The 25,649-nt window shown below is 45.1% G+C and overlaps 1 protein-coding gene across 1 annotated transcript in view; it reads right to left on the bottom strand.

The window, feature by feature from the left end:
• Positions 1-6,676: 6,676 nt before the first annotated feature.
• Positions 6,677-25,649, bottom strand: part of nek11 (NIMA-related kinase 11) — a 36,665-nt gene continuing 17,692 nt past the window's right edge. The window contains 8 exon segments of the mRNA XM_039619903.1: positions 6,677-6,817; positions 7,010-7,103; positions 8,916-9,035; positions 12,763-12,836; positions 15,827-15,931; positions 15,989-16,115; positions 22,304-22,522; positions 24,499-24,617. Of these exon segments, the coding sequence (XP_039475837.1) occupies positions 6,677-6,817; positions 7,010-7,103; positions 8,916-9,035; positions 12,763-12,836; positions 15,827-15,931; positions 15,989-16,115; positions 22,304-22,522; positions 24,499-24,617 (999 nt within the window).

Genomic DNA, 25,649 nt, shown 5'->3' with positions numbered 1-25,649 from the left:
CATGGATCATTTTAGTTCAGCTGGGTGTCTTTGCTTTTGTTATATTTCTTTAAGAGTTTAAAATGTGTTGATTACATAAATAAAATGTAATTTTCTCTGTAGCACTTCATGGATTTCATAAGCAGCACACCTTAGTTGTTCACACAAAGCATAAAGGTAAAAAAACAATATATACAGTGTTGTCTTCATTTTAGATGTCAAAAAGTATTTGCGGCTCCCAGAGTTTTCTTTTGCGTGGAGGTTGCAGACCCCTGGTCTAGCACAACACCTGGAGCTCAGGGGGCAAAACAATCGAGTGCTGCTGTTTGACTGAGGAAGAATAAAGTAGTCGTGGTAAGTCAATCACATGACCACTTAAAGACAAAGCAACAAGGTGCCAGTTTTTAAACTGTGTTGATAGGCCACGTAAAACCAGAGTCATGATAAACAAGATATACGCGGCGTTTTTTCCTCAATAGTTTCGTCACGTTTACTGTCTAAGGACAGCGCAGCGAGACCTCTCTGCTTATGAGCAAACAAAACCAAAACAAAAAACAGTTTTAGGAGTGACCGAGAGAGAGAGAGAGAGGGAGAGAGAGAGAGAGGGAGAGAGAGAAAGAGAGAGAGAGCAGGAAAAGAGAGAGAGCGAGTTTTGAGATGTGAGATTTGTGACGTTTAGCGTGTTTGGAGTGTGTAGTTCATGTGTTGTCTTGTGTAGTTAGTGTGTAGTGTTGTGGATAGTTTTGTGTTGTGTGTCACAACAATGAGGCGACTGCTGTCTCCAGGTAGAAACAGCAGTGATACACCTGCTGCTGTCAGACCTGCAGGGATCAGGCTGTGATGTTCTCCTTTATAGTGGACACAAATGATTTTTTTGGATTGGCACAAATAATTTGTGTGGCATCTTATTGAAGAACAGCTGATTGTTCTGTAAATAGTTTGAAATGGTTATTTAAAAAATCAAGGTAAATGGATGCAAATAAATTTGTTGTTTGCAAAACTTGTGCATAGGATTTTAAAATTGACAATTAATATTTGCATTTGAAGTTATGAAATATGATTCATTAAACATGTTTGTGGTTGTTACAGTAAAAATATAACTTTTTCTACTCTGATTTTATGTTTTTTGTCTGATTTTAGATCAATTCTGGTTATACAGTATGACAAAATGAGAACATAACTGTAAATTCAGGCACGTGAGGTTGTGCTGAAAAGAATGATACCAAACAAGGCAAAGTAAATAGTTTTTAAAGGTAAAATGTGGAGGGAAAATCAAGAGTAGTAAAAAAATGGCCAATTATACCCTGGACCCCAGGGGGTTAAACGTTCTTTGTTTTTTTTTTAAGTAACGCAATAGTTACTTTTCCAAGTAATTAATTACTTTTAGAATATTGTAACTCAGTTACTAACTCAGTTACTTTTTTGAAGAAGTAACTAGTAACTATAATTGAATTACTATTTCAAAGTAACTTGCCCAACACTGATGAGCATTAGTCTTAAATCAGTTAAAAAGTAGAATAAGAAAATTAGCTGTTGTTAGGAAAACGGGGTTTGCAGGGAAGAATCTGGACTGTTACCTGTAATATTTGTAATATCCTATAAGTAATGAAACCATATTTTATTTGGCAGGTCTTCCACTCGTTGACAGCGGTTTGACACGCGTCGGTGCAGGCTAAAGCCTGATTCATTCAACAGCGCTCTGGTATTTATAACAGTACGGTTCTGATTTGGGTGCCAGGGTAAATCTATCAGCTATCAGACGAGAACGCCTCCAGAGACGTGACCCAGCATGGCGTCCTCTCCACAAACACGCAGCGATTAAAGTCTCAGAGCTTCGTCTCGTGGCCTCTCTGTGTCTCGGCTCCGCTAATTATCCGGCTCCACAATCCTCAGCTTCGCTCCATTTCTTCTCTTCTTCTCCTCTCTGTTTTCTGTCATCACTATCAGCAGTGACAAATAGGTTTAATCTCTCCCAGCCTCCCACTTTCTCTGAAGCTCAACCACAAATTGGCTGCTGGCCTTCACTGCTGGCTCTCTCTCTCTAATGGAAGTGCATTGGACTCGGCCGTTTGGTTATAAATTGGTGGTAATGGTCCCGGGATGCAGAGCTGCTGTCTACCGAAAAATGGGATCTGACTCGCCCTGTAGCTGTGTGAGTGTCAGTGAAAGTGATTCCTATAGAGGGAACATTTGTGGCACGTTTCCTCTTCCCCTGCATGTCCTGCATGTCCTGCATGTCCTGCATGTCCTGTATGCTGCAACCGATCTCTGCAGACTCAATCAGACCAAACCTGCATTCAGCTTACAGACTACAGTGACAGAAATGGCACATCTGCTTTTATTCAGTTAGGCTACATCCACACTAATACATCTTCGTTTGAAAACCCATCTTTTTCTCTCCGTTTTGGCCTCCCGTCCACACTGAGACGCCGTTTTCGGTCAAAAACTTGTGGATACATTTGGAAACGCTGTTTTTGCTTTTGTGTTACTCGCAGCAACAGCTCCACCTCATTGTTACTCCATTTAAAACTCTGTGCTTTTCCTCATTGTGCCGCGATGTTTCAAAGAGTCGGAAAGTAAATAAGCAGCAGACTAAATGAGGCAGGCCGCATCGACTTGCGCTTCACGCATGTGCAGGACTGGAACGTGAGCGTTTTTGGCCGTTTCAATGTGGACGCATGTGAAAACGACTGAAAACGATAGTGTGGACGCGGAGCATTTTCAGACAAAAACGCTGTTTTCAAATTTATCCGGGCTCGTGTGGGCGTAGCCTGAAACTTGAAGCTGTACTGCAGTGGCGCTGTGAGGACATCCTCTAGTGCAGCGGCTCAGGTCGCAATTTCAGGTCCTCCCTAAATTATTACTGCGTACAGTCCCGCAAAAAGTTATTACTGAACTATTAACTTCATGTACAGTATCGGCGTTTTGTAGATATTCATTCTCCCATAAAAAACAAACCTTTATCTCTTTGCCGTTAAAGGGAACACGGGTCCATCCCCACCGCTGCTGGACGGTGGGAATAATGAGCACATAAACAGCTCTACGACTTAAAGGGAGAAGGTCCAGCCCCAAGATGACAGAGGTCAGTTTTTAAACTCTGAAAACGTTCCTCCTCCCCGATCCTGGTTCTGTCCGAGCTTTCTTCCTGTTAAAAAGGAGTTTTTCCTCCCCACTGTTTCTGCTCAAACAGGGGTGTCTGATGTTGGGATTTGATGCTATATAAATAAAGCTGAATTGAACTGAATTACAGTAAAACATTTGTATCATAATTAAATCTTAAAAATCCATCCAAAGGCTAAAAATCATTTATCCAAAGATTTAGATTTAACAAAGATCATATTTAAAAAATAAGAATTAAAAAAATTAGTACAGAGGAGCTGCAGAGGCACCAAAAACCACATTGTGTTAAACTTTCTTAAAATGCTGCAAAATTATAAAATTACACAAAAAGACACAAAAAGATCCACAAAGGCTTAAGAGACACAACAAGAAGCAGAAACTCCACCAGCAGAAGGCAAACGCCTGTTTCAGAGGCCGCACCGTCCTGGGATGCGGCGCTTTTAATTTCCATCAGTGAGTGGAAATTTCTTCGTTTTTGTTTCTGTCATATTCTCTTTGAGTCTTAATCCCTCAGACTGCTCCGTAAATCACCTTCAGCATCTTTAATTTTCCGGTTATACTCTTTCACATTTTTGATTGTATCTGCTGAGAGCTTCCAGCTCTGGCATTAAAAATACACTTTTTCTCTCAGAGTAACTGAGCTGCTAACAATGTGCATCTTCGTTAGCGGCGGGTCAGGACTCCCTTCGCTGCGGGTGTGAGTGTGTCTCTAATTAGAGGTTTTAGGCGGCTTCTCTGGACGCGTGAGAACTGTATTTTGATCATTTGACACCCACGAAACCTCTCGTCAAAATAAAAGCCAGCAGAGATGCCTGAGAGCTGAAGTCAAAGCTCCTCCACCTACACCATCCTCTCTGTGTGCGTCAAGCTAATCCAGGCTAATGCTAACACTGATTAAAGAGCTAAACAAAATCCCATCATGCCTCCTGAACACTGGATAAAGAAGATAAGCTGAGTGGAAACAGAGCGAGACGGCGCTCGACTCTGTCGCTCACACGTTTCTCTGCGTTTGGCTCTTTGTGCAGATTTTATAAATGAAACAGTTCAGCCATGAAAGCACGTTAAAAGCAGCTCACCTGTGGGTCAGACAGGTACAGAGTCTCTGCAGGTGACGCTGGCTCATCGTCCTCTGAGCACGAGTCAAACCCATCCTGATTGTAATAAACTTCTGCAGCCTGAGGATCCTCGGGGATGTCTGCACACACGTACAGCAACAACAACAACCACCACAGAGGAAGAAGAATGTCGAGCAACCACAAAGACGTGCGACACAACTGCAAACAGATGAGAGCAAAGACAACAAGACAGCTGACAAACAGTGGAAAATGAGAATTAGCAGACAGGATATGACCAAAGACACAAAATGAATACAATAACACAAAACAAACAACAAAGACATGCAAGATGACCATAAAGAGACTTTTGTTTGCAGCATCCTGGTGATCAAAGAGTTAAAGATTCATAACCACGCCCAGTCTAGCTGTGGAGCTTATAATGACCATGGGTTGTAACTGGTAAAGTGAAGGCTCCGCCCTTCCACACCTGTATGTGGAACAACGACAGCACAGTGACTCATCGAGTTTGTTGAAACAGACGAGCTGGGGCTGAAGTGGGTTGCAAAGCTGCTTGCAGAAACCACGAGCAGGATGTGGAAACTTCTCCCTATTATTGGGTAGAAATGTTCAGTGTTTTACTTTAAGCTTTACATGTAATCGCTTTCTATATCTGCAGTGACATCATTTGGATGCTGGCCTATGTGCACACTTCTATTTCAAACGCACACAGTCGAGGACTAAATGTTCTCATAAAGTGAAGCGAGAGGAAAGAGTTGATGAACAGAATGCCTCCTAAACTCTTTAGTCTTGATGGATTTCATTTGTCTGTTTTACCAGGCGCTGCGTCTGGGTAATTATTCCTGCTAACGAGCTCTGAGACTTGTAAAGATGGAGGATGTTTAATTCATGGTGTCTCCGAGGTCTGACAGAGCCTCTTCCGCCACTATCAGCCAATCGCATGACAGGGATTAGGGAGAGGGCGGAGCTCTGGGAGCGTATGTGAGGGGAATCTACCATGAAATAAAAGTTTGAACTGAAAGATGCAGAGAAAAGTCAGGGAGAGGTCAAAGACCGAACTCAAGTCGCTGCCGCCTCTACTGCGATTTCAATTAAAATACTTCAAGTAAAATAAAATGTTCTGAGCTCCTAAATCACTCCGACTGTTCGGATTAACAAGTTATTTACAAAACTGGAGTGTTCAGCACCTGGAAACACCCCATTACAGCATTCCCAGGCTTATCTGCAAGTTTCTTGATCAGATTGAAGGGAGTGATTTCACATTTCCTTCAGTGCCTGCAGCACAGTGCGGAGCGGCTTCCTAAACTTTGCTTTCACGGAGGTCGATTAACTTTGGACAGCATCACAACACGTGAGCTGGAATGGAAAAGACGTTCCACCAACTGGACGGTTGCACTTAACTTTTGGTTGTTGCTCATTGAAAAGACGTTCACTTGATCCAAAACGCTGAGAGTTCTGACTCTACTGAAGGGTAAAACTCCAGAGGTGGAGTGGAGACTCCGTGTTAGGGAAGAAGTTTAGAGTAAGTATCTCAGGTGAGGGTAGGGTGAGCGAGAGGCTGTCGGACAGATCGCTGTCTGCAGCGAGGATGAGGATGCTGCACTGGTCTGTTGAGATGAAGATGGAGCCAAACGTCAGACCAAAAACATCTTTTCCTCGACCACGACTACTCTTCCAGTTCCTGCTGCCCAAAAACATCCCCACAGCATGACGCTGCCATGCTTCACTCTACAGGTGACCCAGTGCTGATGTTTGGATTCTTTGATATTCTGTGATTTTGTGCTTTTCTCATCATTTAGTCTTTTGTATTTTCTGGCTCTCCAAGTTCTTCTGTGTTTTGTGATTTCTAGTTCGTAGGTTTTGTTCCATGTTTAGTGTGTCATGTCTGTAATGTAGGTTTGGTTCTGTTTTCATGCTTGTTTCATGTTCCACACTCAGTCGTGTCTCCATGTCGTAGTTTGTCACTCTTGTCTCTTTGCTCTGTTCCTTATGTTCTGTCAGTTTCAGCGTCGGCCTCTGGTTTCCTGTGTGGCTCACGTTCTCTCTCTAATCCCAGTGAGCTAAAACTGAGCTGAATGCTGATGCTTCTGTCAGAAACATGGATCTCGGTAAGAATGTGACACATTTAAACAGACCCAGCATCTCAATGATCACCGATGAATTTCATTAGAATAAACCATAAGAGTAACTGCAGACGTGAGATCAGCTCAGAGTGTTTTACTCAGTTAACATGAAACTGATGGATGAAATTGTTCAGCCATTCTTGACTCATATTTTACCAGCGGCTCCTCTGTGATATCAAGCTGTCTAGAAACTGATTGGCTGAGCTCCAGCACCATGTGACGCGGGGCTCAGGTGTTAGGTCTGTTTCTGCTGAAGCTGAAAATATTTAGTGAGACCACAGCGGCTTTAATTCTCCGAGGAGTTCCCGTCTGTCGTGGGTCGTGTCGGAGCTCTTGGACCCTTTAATGAGAACACGGTTGGAGGAGCGGAAAGCTGGAAAACTAAAATAAGACGATGCCGGTTTGGAAAAGGTGACGTGTGTTATGATGGAAGGCTGGCAGCAAAATGAAGCTTTCAAAGTTTATTACGTAGAAATGGCTCTCTGTGGAGACACTCGCAGTTTCAAAGTGTTGAACCAGAGCCTGCAAATAAATCAAAAACTAATGATGAGTCACGCGTTCTATGCGAGCAGCTTTCCACCTCCTAACGGTTGGTGGAAAAGCATTAAGTGAGTGTTTTACTGGAACCCAGTTAGACTCAGAGAACAACAGAGAAACCCAGGAAGCCCGGCGGCGCCGACTCGAGTATCAGAGGAACAACAAAGTGTTTCTTACATTCAGAACATCCACACTGACTTTTTCAAAATGGCGGCTCCTCAGTTCCCTCCTGTGGGTGTGGACCTCCTCGTACTTGTCCTCAGCCAGTTTCCTGTAGAGGACAGAGGACAAGCTGTGAGGGTGCAGCTCGGATGTTTCTGTCGGCTTCTATTTACCACTCAGTGTTCCAGAAGGTTTTTCCCCGATCCCCCCCAGCTCGCCTCCTCGTGCACCTTTAGACCACTTCCTGCTCTCTGTTTCTTTCTCTCTCCCTGATAACCATCTGCACTCTGTCACAATGGAGATGCTTCAAGGACGGGGAGAGACCTCCTGCTGTGATTTATGCTGCTCTACCCAGCTGCTGTTTATCGTACCCTTATTTTGCCTTATTTTACACTTTGGTCATGAAATAACCTGCAGAGCAAATATAAATATGCATAAATCCTCACGTTGGACGGGTGGAGGGCGTGGTGACTCTCTCTGCAGCTACAACCCTCGACACCGTCTCCTGACAGCCTCAGCATCTCTCTGTGAGAGGAAACAGGGAACCATAACCTTATTTCAGGGTAGTGCAAAAGTTTCCTGGTAATGAAAGGTGGCTTGTGGGGCGCCCGCCACCAATAAACGAGGTGGTAACAGCCTGCTCGATGTGTCCACGGGACAGATAACCACAGATAACGGCAGTTTAATGGGCTTGTAAGTGTGTAAACAGGTGTGGAGTCAGCAGCTGCTTCATTAGGAGCGAACAGGGAGGATCTGCAGCGTATCTGTGGATAAATCTCTAATTTAATGTGAGCCGGACTTGATGAAACACATGTTCGGGTTCTGTTTCGGACATAAAGTCCTGCAGAAACTGTCCGTGTGCTGCCAAACAGCCGCGCCGGCCTGCTGTCGTCCCTGCCCTCCGATGTGATCTCCGTCTGCACGCCATCTGACGAGGATCCGTGTTGGCGGCGCGCTGGCGTCGTTTGCGGGCTTCGGAGCTCATTCACACTTTATTACACACACAGTGACGATAACAAGCGTTTAACGGCCCCCTCGCCGTGACGAAAGTCGATTAGCACGCCGGCTCGGGGGGACGGAAACCAGAATGTGTCAGATCCAATTTGGATAATGTCACTCTGCTCTCACGCCGCCTGATCGAGGTCACGGGTTTGAGTCCTGATGGAGCCGCCTGCTGCTGCCCCTCATGAAACAGGAAACATGAGTCTGGATCGGAGTCGTCCTTCCTCCAGATGCAGATTCATCAACACTGATTGAACTTAATGTTCATCGCTGCACACAACCATCAACGCCAGCAACAAAAACACGGCTGCAGGTTCTCAGATTTCAGGCTTTGCAACATTTTTATCATTTTATTTCTTTGTAATCATTTTGTGGCGCAGACCGTCGGCCGGACGAGAGAAGCAATCTAAAGATCCAAGCTGTGCTTTTCTTTTTTTATGTGTGTGTGTGAATATTACGTATTATTGTTGCATTTATTACATTTTTAATATGTTAGGTTCATATATGAGTTTATCTGACTGCTCTCTGTTTGTAATGGAGACTCTGTCCTTACATTGAGGACAGGAGCTCAGTAGTAATGTTTGACGAAGTAACGCCTCACATCATATTCCTCAGATTTCATCTGCAAAACTGAAGGATGATTAAAACATTTTTTAACAGAACATTGAGTATGGTCCTGTTTTTGAGTCACGTCTGCCTGGCTGATATCTTCTTATGAAAATAACTCAGGCCCATCAGCCTCACATTCAGACCACTATCAGCTGGAAGTGAGGCTCCACCCAACCTTCACCATAACCTGGCATGCACGTCCCGATAAACGCAGCTACATGTCGGGTCTACGCATGCCAGCATGACTTGAACGGCGTGGAAGGCAGCGCTGCAGAGACAAAAGGAGTTTCCGCTCTAAATGAAGCTTCACCTGAGTCTCCTGGCCTTCTCGTCGGCAGCCTGCAGTTTGCAGAGTCTCATCCTTTCTCTGGGGGTCATCTTCTCCACCTCTGACCTGTCCCTTAGCGTCTGCAGGTGAACCTTCATCTGCCTGCACACACACACACACACACACACACACACACACACACACACACACACACACACACACCTGTCAGTCAGGTGTAGGAGCTGGTTCTACCTACTGCCTCCAATATGGAGTTACGTGAACTCAGTGATGATGACAATTATCTCAGAGTGATTTCACACAGTTCTACAGACAAACGTCAGACAGGTTCGAGTTCTTTAGTTTAAAGTCTCACTTGATCGTTTTGAAGCAATCAGAGCAAAGACGAAATGTGAAGCTGCTCTCAGTCATGCCGGTAAAGTTTACACGAGTCAGGAGCAACCAAAGGTTTCTGAGACTGAAGAGGACAAACACCAAACAGTCAGCAGGAGATCCAACCGTCACATCCCAGGAGCCGTTTAGTGTGCAAGGTTATTGTGTGTTTTATTTCTGGATGCCCCGCCCTCATCCGCTCTGTGCAGCTCTGTAAGGTCGACCTGCTGCTACCTCATCATTTAAACGTCGCTATGCTCAAAGCGGCTGACTGAAAACACGCACTTTAAAGTTTTTAGTGCACTTGAAAGAAAGCTGAAACGCTGAGAAACGTGCTGAGCCCCCCGCCCTCACAGTTAAACCTGTGTCGACCTGTGTGGACCACTCTGCCTGAGCCTGAGGATGTGTCAGTCTCCAAACGCCTGTTTGAAGGTTCAGGTAAGACCTGCGCTCGGTGTTTGGCACTGCCATTTGTAACGTGAGGTTAAAGAGGAAACGAATGCATTAAGTCAATGAGAGGCTTCACAAAGAGCAGCGGGTGTGTGTGCGGCATCACGGCGACGGATTATCTGTCAGCGAGCAGCGTCTCGTCTGTCAGCACACCGAGCTGGAGCCGCGCTCGCTGCAGCTCTAATTATAGCAGCAACACTCCGAGGCTAAACACTGTGTGTGTGTGTGTGTGTGTGTGTGTGTGTGTGTGTGTGTGTGTGTGTGTGTGTGTGTGTGTGTGTGTGTGTGTGTGTGTGTGGTAAGGCTGAGGCAAAGTTGCATAATGAAGAGGAGCAGGAAAATAATGTTAAGAAGGAGAGGAAGAAGGATAATGAAGGGGAAGAAAATGAGGGGAGGATGGAAAGGAAACAGGAAAAGGAAAAACAAGAGGAGGAGAAGCAGCATTAGAGGAGGAGGGGAGGGAGGACACAGAGGAGGTGAAGCAAGCAAGAAAAGGAGGAAATGCAACAAAGTGGAAAGAAAATAAACATAAAGAAAATAAATAGAAAAAGAAAGAAGAGGAGAAAAAGGAAAGAGGCTGAAAGTTTTATCGCTGTAGCTGCTCGACGTGGAGCCATTATTAATTGGAGATAAAGTATCAGAATTTCAGGAGCGGGACCACGCCTCCAAACACGCCTCCTTCCGGTTCTCATCTATATGTGTTCCCCAGTTCTGCAAGCTGTTCGTTCTCGTTCACGTGCCCCTCCCTCCCCTTTTCAGTTCTTTACTTCTTCACTTCTGTTTAGACCGTGCGGATCTGCGCGGGAGCCGCCGCCAGGCCCCTTCGAGGCCTTCCCCAAACCGCAGCTCAATTCCTGTCCAAACCTTTACATTCACCTTTATCCACTAAAACGCTGTGAAACCTCTAATGAGGACGTGAACCCAGCCAGTGAAATTATAATTGAAGTCCTGTGGAAATAAAGTCCAACATCACCGGAACAAAAAGGCTAAGAAGCAGTCAGCTGCTGAGAATCAAGTCACATGACTGACTGATGATCAGTGTGGGCACCTCAGAGGTTTTGGCAGTTTGCAGGTCTGTATCAGTGCGGTGTTCATTATTAAAATGACAACATCTCCTGACATTCTGCAACGCCCGCAGAAAGAGCTGCGTCTCAGAGTTTACAGGCCTCGCTCAGCATGTTAAGGTTAAAGTTCATGTTATTAGAAAAGAGACTGCACAACATTCACTCAGCAGGTTTCAGGAGAAAGCATCTCTGTGGATCTGTGGACGTGGAGATGTTTGTCTCTAATGCACAGCAGCATGTTCGGAGAAAAGCAAACACCTCAGAGCAGCTGTGAGCACGGTGGGTCTGAGTGGGCGTCACTCCTCTGTACAGGGAGTGCAGAATTATTAGGCAAATGAGTATTTTGTCCACATCATCCTCTTCATGCATGTTGTCTTACTCCAAGCTGTATAGGCTCGAAAGCCTACTACCAATTAAGCATATTAGGTGATGTGCATCTCTGTAATGAGAAGGGGTGTGGTCTAATGACATCAACACCCTATATCAGGTGTGCATAATTATTAGGCAACTTCCTTTCCTTTGGCAAAATGGGTCAAAAGAAGAACTTGACAGGCTCAGAAAAGTCAAAAATAGTGAGATATCTTGCAGAGGATGCAGCAGTCTTAAAATCGCAAAGCTTCTGAAGCGTGATCATCGAACAATCAAGCGTTTCATTCAAAATAGTCAACAGGGTCGCAAGAAGCGTGTGGAAAAACCAAGGCGCAAAATAACTGCCCATGAACTGAGAAAAGTCAAGCGTGCAGCTGCCAAGATGCCACTTGCCACCAGTTTGGCCATATTTCAGAGCTGCAACATCACTGGAGTGCCCAAAAGCACAAGGTGTGCAATACTCAGAGACATGGCCAAGGTAAGAAAGGCTGAAAGACGACCACCACTGAACAAGACACACAAGCTGAAACGTCAAGACTGGGCCAAGAAATATCTCAAGACTGATTTTTCTAAGGTTTTATGGACTGATGAAATGAGAGTGAGTCTTGATGGGCCAGATGGATGGGCCCGTGGCTGGATTGGTAAAGGGCAGAGAGCTCCAGTCCGACTCAGACGCCAGCAAGGTGGAGGTGGAGTACTGGTTTGGGCTGGTATCATCAAAGATGAGCTTGTGGGGCCTTTTCGGGTTGAGGATGGAGTCAAGCTCAACTCCCAGTCCTACTGCCAGTTTCTGGAAGACACCTTCTTCAAGCAGTGGTACAGGAAGAAGTCTGCATCCTTCAAGAAAACATGATTTTCATGCAGGACAATGCTCCATCACACGCGCGTCCAAGTACTCCACAGCGTGGCTGGCAAGAAAGGGTATAAAAGAAGAAAAACTAATGACATGGCCTCCTTGTTCACCTGATCTGAACCCCATTGAGAACCTGTGGTCCATCATCAAATGTGAGATTTACAAGGAGGGAAAACAGTACACCTCTCTGAACAGTGTCTGGGAGGCTGTGGTTGCTGCTGCACGCAATGTTGATGGTGAACAGATCAAAACACTGACAGAATCCATGGATGGCAGGCTTTTGAGTGTCCTTGCAAAGAAAGGTGGCTATATTGGTCGCTGATTTGTTTTTGTTTTGTTTTGGAATGTCAGAAATGTATATTTGTGAATGTGGAGATGTTATATTGGTTTCACTGGTAAAAATAAATCATTGAAATGGGTATATATTTGTTTTTTGTTAAGTTGCCTAATAATTATGCACAGTAATAGTCACCTGCACACACAGATATCCCCCTAAAATAGCTCAAACTAAAAACAAACTAAAAACTACTTCCAAAAACATTCAGCTTTGATATTAATGAGTTTTTTGGGTTCATTGAGAACATGGTTGTTGTTCAATAATAAAATTATTCCTCAAAAATACAACTTGCCTAATAATTCTGCACTCCCTGTAAGTATTCTGGAGTCAGATATGAGGCCGTCGGCCCCACAGCTGACGCTCCGACCAGACTGTGCATCAGCAGGACGATGAAGGAAAAGACAGCTGATGATGATGAAGACTTGCATGTGCTTAGCGATGGCTGCAGCATCGCTCTTTCCTCCCTCTGACGAGATGAAGACAAACCTGTCCTTCATTTTCTGCAAAAACAGAGACATTAACAACATTTACAAACGACAGCAGCCCTGCAGAGCTTTGGTGGTGTTTGAGTCAAATTATTTTTCTGCACAAAAAAGGAAACTTTGAACAGTTCAGCCTGACTGTTCTGGATAATAAAACGAAACTAAATATTGAGCGTCCTCTCCTGCCTGTCCAAATAAAATTACAATAGAGAGAGCACCCCAGAGGCTAACATTTCAAAAACTAATCCGAGCACACTGATGCATTGTGGGTCACTGAGCCAGGGGTTTGCTGAGTGCCTCCAAAAAGAAACAAAACAGATCACAGATCCAGAAGACGTGAGAAGTCCCACAGAACCAAAGCAGCCCCAGGTTACCTGTCACATCAGGTACATGCAAACACGACAGAGACGCAGGGAGAACGGCTCAAACCACACACACCCAACACAAACAGAACCAAAACTCTCCCAAAGAGTCCGAAGGAATACTCGGGCTCGTGGAGGCGCTGCTCCTGCTGTCGGTCGCCAACGAGCCCATGAGTCCATCTGATCAGAGGGAGGCCTCCATGGAGGATCCTCAGAACCACAGAGGACACACCGGCTCAGAAAAACAGTCACACAAGATCACAGGAGATTCAGTGAGCTCAGGTCAAAGATGGGGAGAGCTTTAATGAGAATACTGGAAGCTATGAGAAGAGGTTTAAAGGTGATATGAGCGGTTACTGCTGGAGCACACACTTTCACTTTTATTCCCGCTGTGGTTTAAAAGCTGCACCCATCAAAAGTTTTGAATATTTGTTTCAGTGAGCTGAGATGTTTGTTCACCGCGAGTTTCAGATTGTGTTCAGCCTTACTTCACTATGTGCGCTGAGTCCGCTGCTCCTCGCTCTGCTGACTGCAGACACACAACAACCACAACGACACAACGACGGTCTCATCAGGAGCGAGGTGAATCGCCTGGGACGTCACGACACACCCAGCAGCCCCGCCCACTGTCGACTGCTCTACAGGGACGCCTGCCGGGCACGCGACGCTCCTACTTCCTCTGTAACCTGAGGAGAGCCAGAGCCCGGACAGCCATCCACACCTCATAGATGGTTTCATATCTTTCAGTCTATTTAATTTAATTCAGATTCACTCTCGTTACACACGCTGGGTCGGGGGAAACACCGTTGGGATCCCGTCTAGTCCTGTACGTATCGCAGAATTAACAGTAAAGCTTTAATTCAGCCTCCAGCTGGGAGTTCCTCCAATGATGCCAGATCACTCTGAATACAGCTCCTGCACTTCCTTTGTGGTTTCCCTCGATCGCCCGGCTCTGGTGTCACGCTCTCTGCTCACTGTGGAGGAACTTTAGTGGAAGCTTCTTCTTTAAGGCAGCGAGATGAAAGCTCAGAGTGTGAATCATTTTTTAATAAGTAGGTTCAGTGTTGAGTTAAATCTATCAGTGTGTGCTAATTTAATCATTTGTGTGCACAGAACTGTAACGAGCATTATGTGAAATGAAATTCTGGGAAGTGTCAGTTATTCCTCAGATCTTATCCCCGGAAATTTGCCCAGACTTAAAGCTGGGTCACCTGCTACGGAGCGCTGCAGGAGATCTTCAGCTGCCATCATAATGCCCCAGAGTGCCACGCTGCAGTATGGAATAACATTAACATAATAATATTTCAGTGGAAACCATGGCAACCCACTCCATGAAAACCATAATGTGTTATCTCTCGCCGAGTTCCCCGAACATCCAAAGAACTGAGCCTCCAGCAAGGTTTATGGGAAACGGGTGATGCTGTTATATAACACACACACACACACACGCACGCACACACACACAGGTTTTCAGCACTTAGGAGGACATTAAAGTAATGGGGAAATTGTGGGTCAGTGGTGGTCGTGCAGTTTCTGATGACCCGTCTACCTGCAGAGCGTCTGTTATCGATGGGGGCGGAGTCAAAACCATGTGGTACAGCTGGTCTGTGGCCACAGAAAGCGAGTGTTGCAGAGAATGAAAAGTGTCCCTGCAGCTGCTGTCTCTGCTCTCATGTTGAAGTTTGTTTAATCTTTGATGGTTTCTTCCGTTCCCAGTGAACTCTGCTGTCACTCCCTGTTTCGGCCCACTTCTCAGCCAATCAGCATTCCCCTAACACGCCGGGTCGTGCATGTCGAGCAGCATGCAGTAGTGGTTTTGGAAGACTGCACGGGAGCACGTTGCTCCGGCTGAAGAAAACTCTCTGCAGCCAAACACATAAGCAAACGGCACAAACAGAGATTCACTCTGAACTTTATTTAGTCTGAGTTTGAGCTGCGATGTTTGAGCTGCATCCTGGGCTCATTTGGGACAACCAGTTATGTGATTAATTAACTGATGATTACAGACATTGCAGGAAACTCCCAGCAAGCATGTCTGAAACATCAGAGTGACGTTTCAGTGTCTCTGTGGATCTGAAAGCTTGTTTCGGGCCTCGGTGGTTCCTCCGACACGCCGCAGAAGCTGCTTTCACCTTTTTATGTCCAAACCTCTAAAGACCAACACATTTAAAAATGTTCCTGTTTAACTTGTAAACGCTTATTCTGTTTGATTTCTGCTCTATAAGATTTATATGGAGCCTTATTTAGTTTTACTTTTACAGCTTTTATTGGATTCAACTGGTGCTTCTTAGAATTTAACTATTATTTTTATTTTTGTTTAATTCAATTCAGTTTTATTTATCTGGCACCAAAACTCAACGGCAGTCACCTCAAGGTGCTTTGTAAGATAAAGACCCTACAATATGACAATCATATGACCCCCTATGAACAAGCACTTTGATGACAGTGGGAAGGAAAAACTCCCTTTTAACAGGAAGAAACCTCCGGCAGAACCAGGCTCAGGGAGGGGCGGGGCCATCTGCCAGTTGGGGCTGAGGGGGGGGAGACAGGTGTGGTTAAAATGACACAGTGAGTGGGAGGCTCACGTATGCTCAGATACCTGCAGCTCACCTGGTGCTGAGGAAATGCTTAACTAAAGAATCCAACCTGCATGTTCTCCTCCATGAATCTGCTCTTGAGCATCTCAGCCGCCGTCAGTCTGGATGTTGGTTGTTTCTGCAGCATGCTGGTTCACACAGAGACAAACAGCAGCTGGTTAATACGAGCTCAGAGTCAGTGACACACTCAGGTAAATTCATAGCACCTGACAGAGGAGGATGCTGGGATAGGAGGAGACGGGTGCTCTCTCTGTCCCGGAGATGATCTGAGGATCAAAACCTCTTTTACCAAATGAGACTTTAGGCAGCACATCTGGTAGAGGAGGCAGCCCAGAGCCCTGCAGCACAGAAACATCAGCTGGTTCGGAAACGTGTTCCTGCTGAATCACAGTGAAGCAAAGCTTTCATCACGCTGGGATCGGCCCGGTGCAGACCGACCTCAGGGTCTCTGCTTGGCTTCAGTATGTCCTCATTGCACTAACGGGACTTTAATTCTGCTTTCTTCAAAATTACGTGTTTGTTTTTATGCTGATGTGAAATAGTGATGACATTTGTCGAAGCGCACAACACAAGACTGAGCACATTGACTCAAACAGCGAGGGCACAGATACAGATACCTGCTCATTACTGACCAGCACTGACTAAAAAACCAAAACCTGGGACACAGAGAGTCTGTTAGGACAATCAACCACACAGGTTTAAATGAACAGCAGAGGGCCGTTCAGCGGATCAGCTGAGATGAAGCCTACAGACAGCTGTGACTGCCACCTGTGTCACCGCCCACCTGTCAGTCAAAGCAGCCTTAAACAGGTGACTTACAGCTTTAACAGTTTTAACATTGGAGTCTCAGGGGACGGACTCAGTTTTGGATGAAGGCCTCAAGTGGTCATTAGAGGAACTGCAGTGTTTGCATGTCAGCGTTCACTACACTCAGTGTGATTAGAAGAGCACAGGTTTTAATTATTATCATATTAGACAGAAAAAAAGGATTAGTTGAATAAGTCAGCAGGTGATCTCTGCATTCACAGAAACAATAGTCACACATATTCCTGCAGCTGCTCTCCGGTCTGTTTTCACCTCTTCCAAAGACGTGGAATCTAAACTGCTGTTGGAAACACTGCAGACAGTGATGGACGTGCCCGGGGCCCATTCAGCCTGAACGCCCTCTCCAAAAGCTGAGATGGCTCAACATGTTTTGGGAGCTGCTTTCGTGACTTCTCTGACGGTCAACATTTTTCCATCTGCAGCATTCCAGAAATATTCCCAAATTCTGATATGCAGCTAATAAACTCAGCTTATAGCACAATGTCAACAAACGTCTTTGTATTTTCACATTTAGATTCTAGTTAACAGAAAGATTGTGTGATCTTGTGACATCGACTTGCTGGTCATCTCTGAAAAATTGCATTAAATTCATATTAAAGCTCTGCAGTCGTGCTCCTGAGCTCTGATTAAAGCCATGATGTGCATCAACCACAATGCCTCATCCAGAGCTAAAAACAGCAGCACGGTGGTGCAGTGGTTAGCACTGCTGCCTCACAGCAGCAAGGTGCTGGGTGTGTCTGTGTGTGCGACAGACTGACTGTGGGATCTGTTACCGCCGTTTCCACAGAGACAGCTGGGATACACTGCATGTCCGTGTAACTATGAATTGGATAAGCAGGAGAAAATGGATGGAGATGGATTTACTTTAACTAGTTTACTTCATATTCTAACCAAACCGATAAAATCAGGGTGGGTGGGATTAAATGTTGCACATTTAACCTTTCCTCACCTACAAGCTGGAGCACAGACTGTACAGAAAAGATGGACACAGATTCCTGAAGACACTCCAGAAACACCTCAAACCTGCAGTTTTTTATGGCCACTAGGGGGCTGTTAGAATTACTGACCTCAGCAAACACTTTACTGGTGAGTTTATGTTCTCAGCTGCTCGCTTCAAATCCCTTTGAAAACAGCATGATGTTGATTTTGTAGTCTGTGGTCGCTGTTAGAGTCAAAGAGCATCAACAGCAGGGTGTGCTTTAGGCTGTGGCCACCTTTCAATTCAATTCAATATTATTTATATAGCTAAAAATCAGTTTCCTCGAGACACTTTCTATTGTAAGGCAGAGACTACAATAACACACAGAGAACAGAGAAACACCAACAATCAGATGAGCAATTGCTTTGGAGACAGTGGGAAGGAAAAACGTCATTTTAATGAGAACAAACCTACAACAGAACCAGGCTCAGGGAGGAGCAGCCGTCGGGATCTGAGAGGGGAGGAAGACGGGACGAAGAATGACGACAAGGTCATGTGAGATTGAACTCCTCGCTTCTCGGGTTTCAAAACAACAAGATGCTGAAAATTAAAGAACATCAAGTGGCATCTTCCCCTTCCAGTTCTTCCTGACCAATCCCAAGGTCAGAAGATAATTCCTAAGTTTTCCTACCACCCCCGGGCATGTCTGGAAAACCTCCGGTGTTTGGCGTGAAGGAGGCATCCCAGTCAGACTCTCGAACCGCCTCCGCTGTCTGGATCAGAGACTCTGAGTCCCCACGGACCATCCTCCCTCCTCCCTCCATCACTAAAGCCGAGGCCGGACACCCTGCAGAGGATCTCTGATAGGTTTGTAGCTTGAACCTATTCGCTGGAACGTTGAAGGCAATGTGATTACACAGCAAGCAAGACACGAAGTAGGCAAAGTCCTTTGGGTTACTCATGCATGAGGGAGGCCTGCCTGGAGCCAAGTGTCGTTCCACCTACTTGACCTCCATCAGACTCTCAGCCAGGTTCCCCATAGCACTCCTTTTATTGAGGTTACTTGCATGCATAGGGTGCATGCAAGTATGCATAGGGTGATTAACATATGATGTATACATACACACAAAGAGTACCTTGCCTGTGGTTTTGTAAGTGTGCGTGTGTGCGTGTGTGCGTGTGCTGCTGACCAAAAGGGTCATAAAGCAGGAACAACATCCTAGGTCATAAAGAGGGTAACCTCCCCACACCCAATCTATGGTTCACCCTAGATAACACAGTGAAGCCATACAAAGGGCAGGAAGTTTTACCACATCAAAAGAAGCAGATCTTCCAGATAGGATGTATCTGCAATAAAACACTATAGCCCCTCACCCAGAACCTCGAGAATCTGAGGAGGGGAGAACAAAAGAATTCCTTTCAACACACAGTTAAAGTACAAATGGTAAGAATAAAAATGACAAACATTTAACAATTCACTCTAACAATCTCAGTCACATCCACCTGTGACGCAGCTCATGACCACAGGTGAGGAACACAGACACGCCTCTAAATCACGAACTCTCGGCTCTCTCAGGGGTTTGTGTCGGGTTTGTTCAGTGCGTTGTTATTTTGTTGTAAGTCTTTCAGTGTGTGAGGCTCTTTATAAATCAATCAGCGCAGCGTCACCTTTAAATCTAACGAGTCTCATTCAGACCCCGTGTCTGCAAACAAAGTCCCGACAACACCAGTGAAACGAGCGCAGACACACGCAGCACTGACATCAGTCGGAGGTCAGTGGGTGTAATTAGAGAAGAACAGATCACAGCAGATGATGAAGAGGAGGTAATTAGCAGCAGAAAGTGGTAATGACACCCCCCCCCCACACCGCTCTGTATCTCATTGTAATGTAAAATTATGGCAGAGTCAATGTTGAAACTTTAACAGGAACTTTCCTCAGTGTGTAACAGGGCAGTGGGTACTTATGGGGGTAAAGCGCACGCACGCACGCACACACACTGCTAAAGCGTTGCCTCTGCACTGTGAACTCTTAACCTGATTGCTGATGTTGGAGTAAGTGAAATATTTAAGAAAAGAGAGATCGTGGAGATATTTATTCCTGACCTTCTCGTTGCCTCGATCACTGATATCACTGCAGCCATCGTCTCCTGAGGTCTGCAGGATCAATTCTTTGTCATTTCCCAGCAAACACTGCAGCGTTAACGAGACAGTTATCAGCAGATCCTGAATTATTTGTGACAAGCAGAGTCAATCCGTAATTAGCAAATAAAAACCCAGAGATGCGTTAACACATTGATACCGAAACATAAAAAGTGAGCAAATTAGTAATAATTGAAAGATAAAGCTTGTGTTTGCTGATGGGGATAATTACAGACAGAAACAGAGCTGATGGTTTGGGCGTCGCTCGTACAGATGGAGCTAATTAAAGAGGAGATCACAGAGACGAGGAAAGGAAAGGAGGGAAGATTTTGCTTCTTTTTCATAACTGTTGCTAATGTGCTGCAGTTTGTCCCAAATCTGCTGGCGTCACTGTTAATGTCCAACCACGTCCAATCACTACAACACTGCTGCTGCAAACTGCACACAGACTGAATACAGTTAGAGGAGGAAACAAATGCATGCTGGCTTTAATCAGGACCTGACGACAGAACAAAGAGTTTATCAGAGACGTGAGCGTCAGAGTGTGAACGCACGCTGAAGCCGAGAGGCTGCAGTGTAATCAGACCTCGGAGCAGCTGCCGCCGCCGCCGCGTACCGCCCTCCTCCATTCATCCTGAAGAGTCTAATCTGAACACTGCAGTTTGTTTCATTAACAGGCTGCCAGGCAAGTGTTTGGTTTCACTCAGTGGTTTTAACAAAGAGAAACAAACAAAAATTTTGTCTTTATGATCAAGAACCCAGCGTGCAAGTGCCAGAGCCTGCACTTCCTCTAATGTCCACTTGGCCGGCTTCAAGACTGAGTCAGTCCCCACAGACATCGAGGAAGTCCAACTCTGGTGGGGATAAAATGTACCTCCCCCTCTAATTTTTAGCGCTCCATCTAGAAAGCGTCTACAGCACAGGGAGGGATGGCACTACGTGCAGCGGCATGAGCTGGATCATTTCCTTTCTGACTCTTCCGAGAAGTTCTAAATACCGCTGTCTGTGAGTAAAGAAATAAAAGAGAAACGATGCAGATTTAAGTGTTAGGAGGCTCAAAGCCTGCTGTTGACTTCAGTAAAAAGAAGAGAGCTGCTTCCTTCTCTGTGCAGAGATATGCAGATGTGCATAAAAGAAGGACGACGTGCTGCAGGGGAGCAGAAAAGCTTCAAAGCAGACAAATTTCTAAATGCGATGTGTAGAAATCTACTGTCTACAGCTAAATATTTATTTATAATGTTTATAGTGTTTACTGATGGGGTATTGTCGCTAATCTGCCAGGTGGACACACAGCTTTGAACTGGAGAGAGAATTTCAAACTGACAGCACAGGGGCATCGACCTCAAGGTCAGAGGTCAAGTTTTCTGAAAAACCTGAGGACTAGGCCAGGTAGAATTTTAGAACTGGTACCAAAGGTGTGTTTACCAGGAGGAGTTGTCCTGAACTCTAACTGGAAACTTCAGTCCACGCTGACTTCACGGAGCAGCTCTCTCTGTCTCATCTTTCAGCCTGTCAGGCCACCTCTGCGCTCCACACGTCGACTGAATGCGTGTTTGAGTCGCTGTCCCGCCTGCTGCTGTCAGCTCTCTCTGATTATCTCTCTGCCGTCAAGGATACAAGCGAGATCATCTCATCCTCGCTGGATCTTGGCAGAGGCCTTTCTGCATGTTAAACTCAGTCAGCTGCGTCACAGATTCAATTTGAAAGTTGCACAAACATCTGTGGAACAAACCGCCTTCTTCAGGGACCGCTTCAGACCGGAGGGTCACCATGAGGGACAACAAACGCACGCCTTTACCCTCCTAAAACTTCAATGTACGCCAACTGTGCCGAACAACGTGGATGACAAAAATATCAGGCTTTACAATGTGTGGTGTGATTTACACCAGTGCGTCCTGTTCAACATCATGTCCTCGTTATACTGCGCCTCTCCACTCCTCCTCAGGCATAAAACATGAAAATCAGATCTGTGGGTAAAAGTCTCGACTCCACTGATTACAGAAGACGAACTGCAGCCGATTCGCTTTCCTTCCTGCAGCAGCAGTTAAATGAATTCCTGCTCCCCACCTGCAGGCGTTCCTCCATCAGCCCTTCCCATGATGCACCTGTACAGCCTCCCGCTCAGAACCAATCACAGTGGAGGAAAATGAAGCTGCACAAAGCTGGTGTGAAATTCACTTTAACCGAGGTCTGGGCTTTTTATCTGAATCCCTTTCATCTTGTTTCACAATGACAAAGAAAATGTTTTGTCTGAAGGAGGCTCAGAGCTTCCACGCAGACAGCAGCCGGCCTGCAGCCACACTCCTCATCTCAGAGTCTGTCTCAAATCCTTAAAAACTTCAAATTGGCCAAAGATTCTGATCGTGCCCGAAGCGGTTTGATCCGACACTGAAGAAATACCCGAAACATCACGAACGACCAGAAACGTTCAGACTAAGCTGAGCATTGGAAATGTGTGGTCAGAAGAAAAGGAGACAAGAGTCCAAAGGCAGAACATGACCTAAGACACACATCATTAGCCTGATTACACTACTGTAGATAAAAATAACCAATAACAACTATTTTAATTCTATTTTGAAAATACAAAACTGACAAAAATGAATATGAATAAAAACACTGCACATGTGACCTTTAAAAAGTTACCAGATGTCAGATTTGCAGTCGTAGCCCTGGTGTCTCAGCACCTCTGGGCTCATGTAGTACGGAGTCCCTGTGAAGGTGGTCGCCAGGTCACATGATCGCATCAGCAGGCAGGAAACACCAAAGTCACCTGGAAACAGGAGAAGCATCATCCTGATGACTGATCTGCTGTTAAACTGAATGTGAACATCTAAAGAACCTGCAGACGCGGGAACACATGCTCTGTGTCACCGTGGGCCGATACATCCCACAGACACTGAACGATCCACAGGCCTGCCTTATTGTCACCACGCTTTGATATGTGCAGAAATCATAAAGAATCAATGAGCTGTCCCAGAGGCAGTGAAGGTTTCCAGCACCACGCTTCAGTCCTGGTTTCAGCCTCTCCTAAGCTTCAGGTTTGGCCTGAATGATTTACCCGCTTCCTTCCAAGTCTTCTGCTTTTTTGTTCTGTCTATAAAGAGCAAAGCTGCATTATTCACCTCCAGCAGCCCTCAAACAGCGACAATAAGCTCTTCAGAGCTCGACGTGGGAACATCAGGCACTGTGACAACAAAGAGAGCACCGGAGCCGAGACGTCAGAGGTTTAAATAACTTCTGTAGGAGTAACAGAGCGCAGCACAGCGTATGGGCAGAAATCTGCGCCATCAGAAACTGAATTTGAATAAGTTAAATTTGAATTTGAATTACTCGGATTGAATCTGAATTGTAAGTTGAATAAATGCTTTTACAAGCTGAATATGAATTAGCCTAATTTGAAATTCAATTTATTGGTTTGAAAATCATCATCACTAAACTGAAATTGAATTTTATATTTTGAAAATGAATTTATTTGTTTTGAAACTGCATTTTATCCTTTAAAAATTTAGCTCTCAAATAATTTCAGATTCCCTTCTCGCCATTCAGTTTCAGTTCCAAAATTCAGTTTTTTGGGACTTACATCCGGTTCCGGTTCAAGCGCAGATTAATAGAACTACGTTTTACTAGCGGACCGAAAGTGTTACTGACGGAATCTACAGCATCTTGAGCTGAATTCAGACTTCAGAAGTCATTCGTCATGTCAAATGACCAGCGGATAAACTCTCAGGTTGGTAATAAATGTATTACATGTATAAGAACAAGCGTCATGTTAACAAATGATAGCCGTACAGTAACTTTTATGCTTATTGTAGCTGTTAGCTAAAAACGCTAATTTAGCCTAGTTTGCCCTGGATTCAGCTTTGACAAACAAAACAAATTCAGTTTCTGATGGTGCAGATTTCTGCCCATAACAGTGAACAGGATTTAAAAGCAGGTTTCAAACTGCAGCTACTTCAATCTGCAATCATTTATTCTAATATTAAACAGTGTGGAAATAAAAGAAAATGTGTTATTGTTAAACATGGTTTTCATTACTGGCATTTTATTAAAACCTTTATTAAAGGTGTTGTTGTAGTTATTTTTATACACACATTGCAAATGTGGTCATGAAGAGTTGACGCTCAGTCCATCTAAGGTCATAAGCTTCGTCTGGCGTGAAGGTCCCGACGATTTATTGTGTAAGTGACTTTGAGCGTAGAAGGTTAATGCATACATGCTTACAAACACAAATAATTACAGAAGAAAGTCTGGGCCAGAGGCCAGGAATACATTTTGCTTGTAACTGCACTTGAGCCTGCATAGCAACAGTTGATGAAAAGGTGTTAAAAAATAAGCATGAACGGGACAAGTCAACAGGAAACATCTGGAGGGTGAGACGGTTGAAACAAACAGCCATGTATGGTAAAATGTTGCTGATAACAGAAGCTTGTCTAACTGTCATTAACTGTAAATAATGCATGTTATGTATCTGCTTGACGCAAGAAGGGGCGTAAACCCTGACATACAAAAACCATTTGAGGTGTGCTTTTTAGTGAAGATCTATGCTGATGTTGTATACATCTTCCCACACGTGTGTTTAATAAAATCATCATTTGACTGAATTCATCTGGGCCAGTGTTGGTTTGTTCTTATCCTCAATATTAAAAGAATCAGGACAACAGCTACAAATTTTACTGTTTTTTGTTGTCACCTAGAATCTCATTAAACCACCAAAACGTGTTTCTACTTAACTACCAGGTGTCAGGTAGATAAAACGTGTGGAGTAGATTTGCCTCAGAAACAGGACAAACATATGAAGCCAAAGACGACTTTAGAGGAAATAATAGAAAACTCTGCACCTGTCATGTATGTAGCGAAGGCCGAGCAGGAGCTGGATGAGCCAATCAATGACCTGGCTTTCAGGGAGACTCCGCCCAGCTCGTCTCACCTCTTCCATCTTACAGTCCAGGTCCCGATCCTGAGGGCACAGTGAGGAGGAAATGATGCGTCACTCATTCAGAGTCTGCTGATTCTAACATGAATGAACAGTTTTTGGTGGCCTGCAGCAGCTGGATCCACGCCTGCTTTAAATTCCTCCCACGTTTAGTAACTTCACGTGTAAAGTCAAGTGAAACGGCCTTGGACTGAAGCACGTGTGTCATTACACTTCACTCCACAGTAACAGCTCCTGAGTGGCTCAGTCTTTCTTCTCAGCTGAGCCTGAAAATCAGCTTCTGTGTGGAATGAAGGAAGCTTTGACAGCTGATCAGTTTGAGAACGCCTGGAGCTGCAGCCGGAAGTCAGAGAGCTTCACTCCATCAGCTCATTAACGTGCGGCTGAAGCTTCAGCTACAGGTCGGTACTGCTGTTCGCTCTCAGCTCCTGGGCGTGTTCACGTTCTGTCAGACTGATGCCATTAAAAGAAGCCGCAGCAACAGTTAACTGTAACCCGTCCACTGATGTGCCGACGATTATAATCAGATTACTGAGACATTAAAGGAGTTCATAGGTGACATTTATGTTGCTGTGATTCCAGCTTTGTTTGTTCAGTTCTGGATTTTATAAGATGATGTGATTTCCTATTTTTTTTCTGTCAAGTCAGATATTTCTGCTCACTCTATTGGGCTGTAGCAATGCCCCAGAGTCCTCCACAGCTCTGCAGGGGATTGTGGGTAATGGGGTGAACCGAAACAGTAGCTCTTGAGGTCTTCAAAGGCACAGCCTGTTCATGTTTAAGTTTGTTGAATTACACTAAATCCTCACAAAAGGCCTAAACATTGTTCAGTCTGTGTGTTCGTAGAACAGAAAACCAGCCGGTTAGCGGCACAGATGCACGGGAGGCTTCGTGAACTGTTCTGCAGCAGTGGGTAATGAGGGGGGAGGATCGCCGTCAGGTGACGTAAACGAGCAGGCGAGGGGGATACGCCAAGTGTGGGAGGCAGAGAATAACACGAGTGGAGATGAAGGCAGCGTGAGATTCATTAGTGAAGAGAAGAGGCTGAGTGTGGAG

The sequence above is a fragment of the Oreochromis aureus genome, linkage group 11, assembly GCF_013358895.1.
Source record: "Oreochromis aureus strain Israel breed Guangdong linkage group 11, ZZ_aureus, whole genome shotgun sequence".
Classification (NCBI taxonomy): domain Eukaryota; kingdom Metazoa; phylum Chordata; class Actinopteri; order Cichliformes; family Cichlidae; genus Oreochromis; species Oreochromis aureus.
This window is presented reverse-complemented; position numbering and strand designations above follow the sequence as displayed.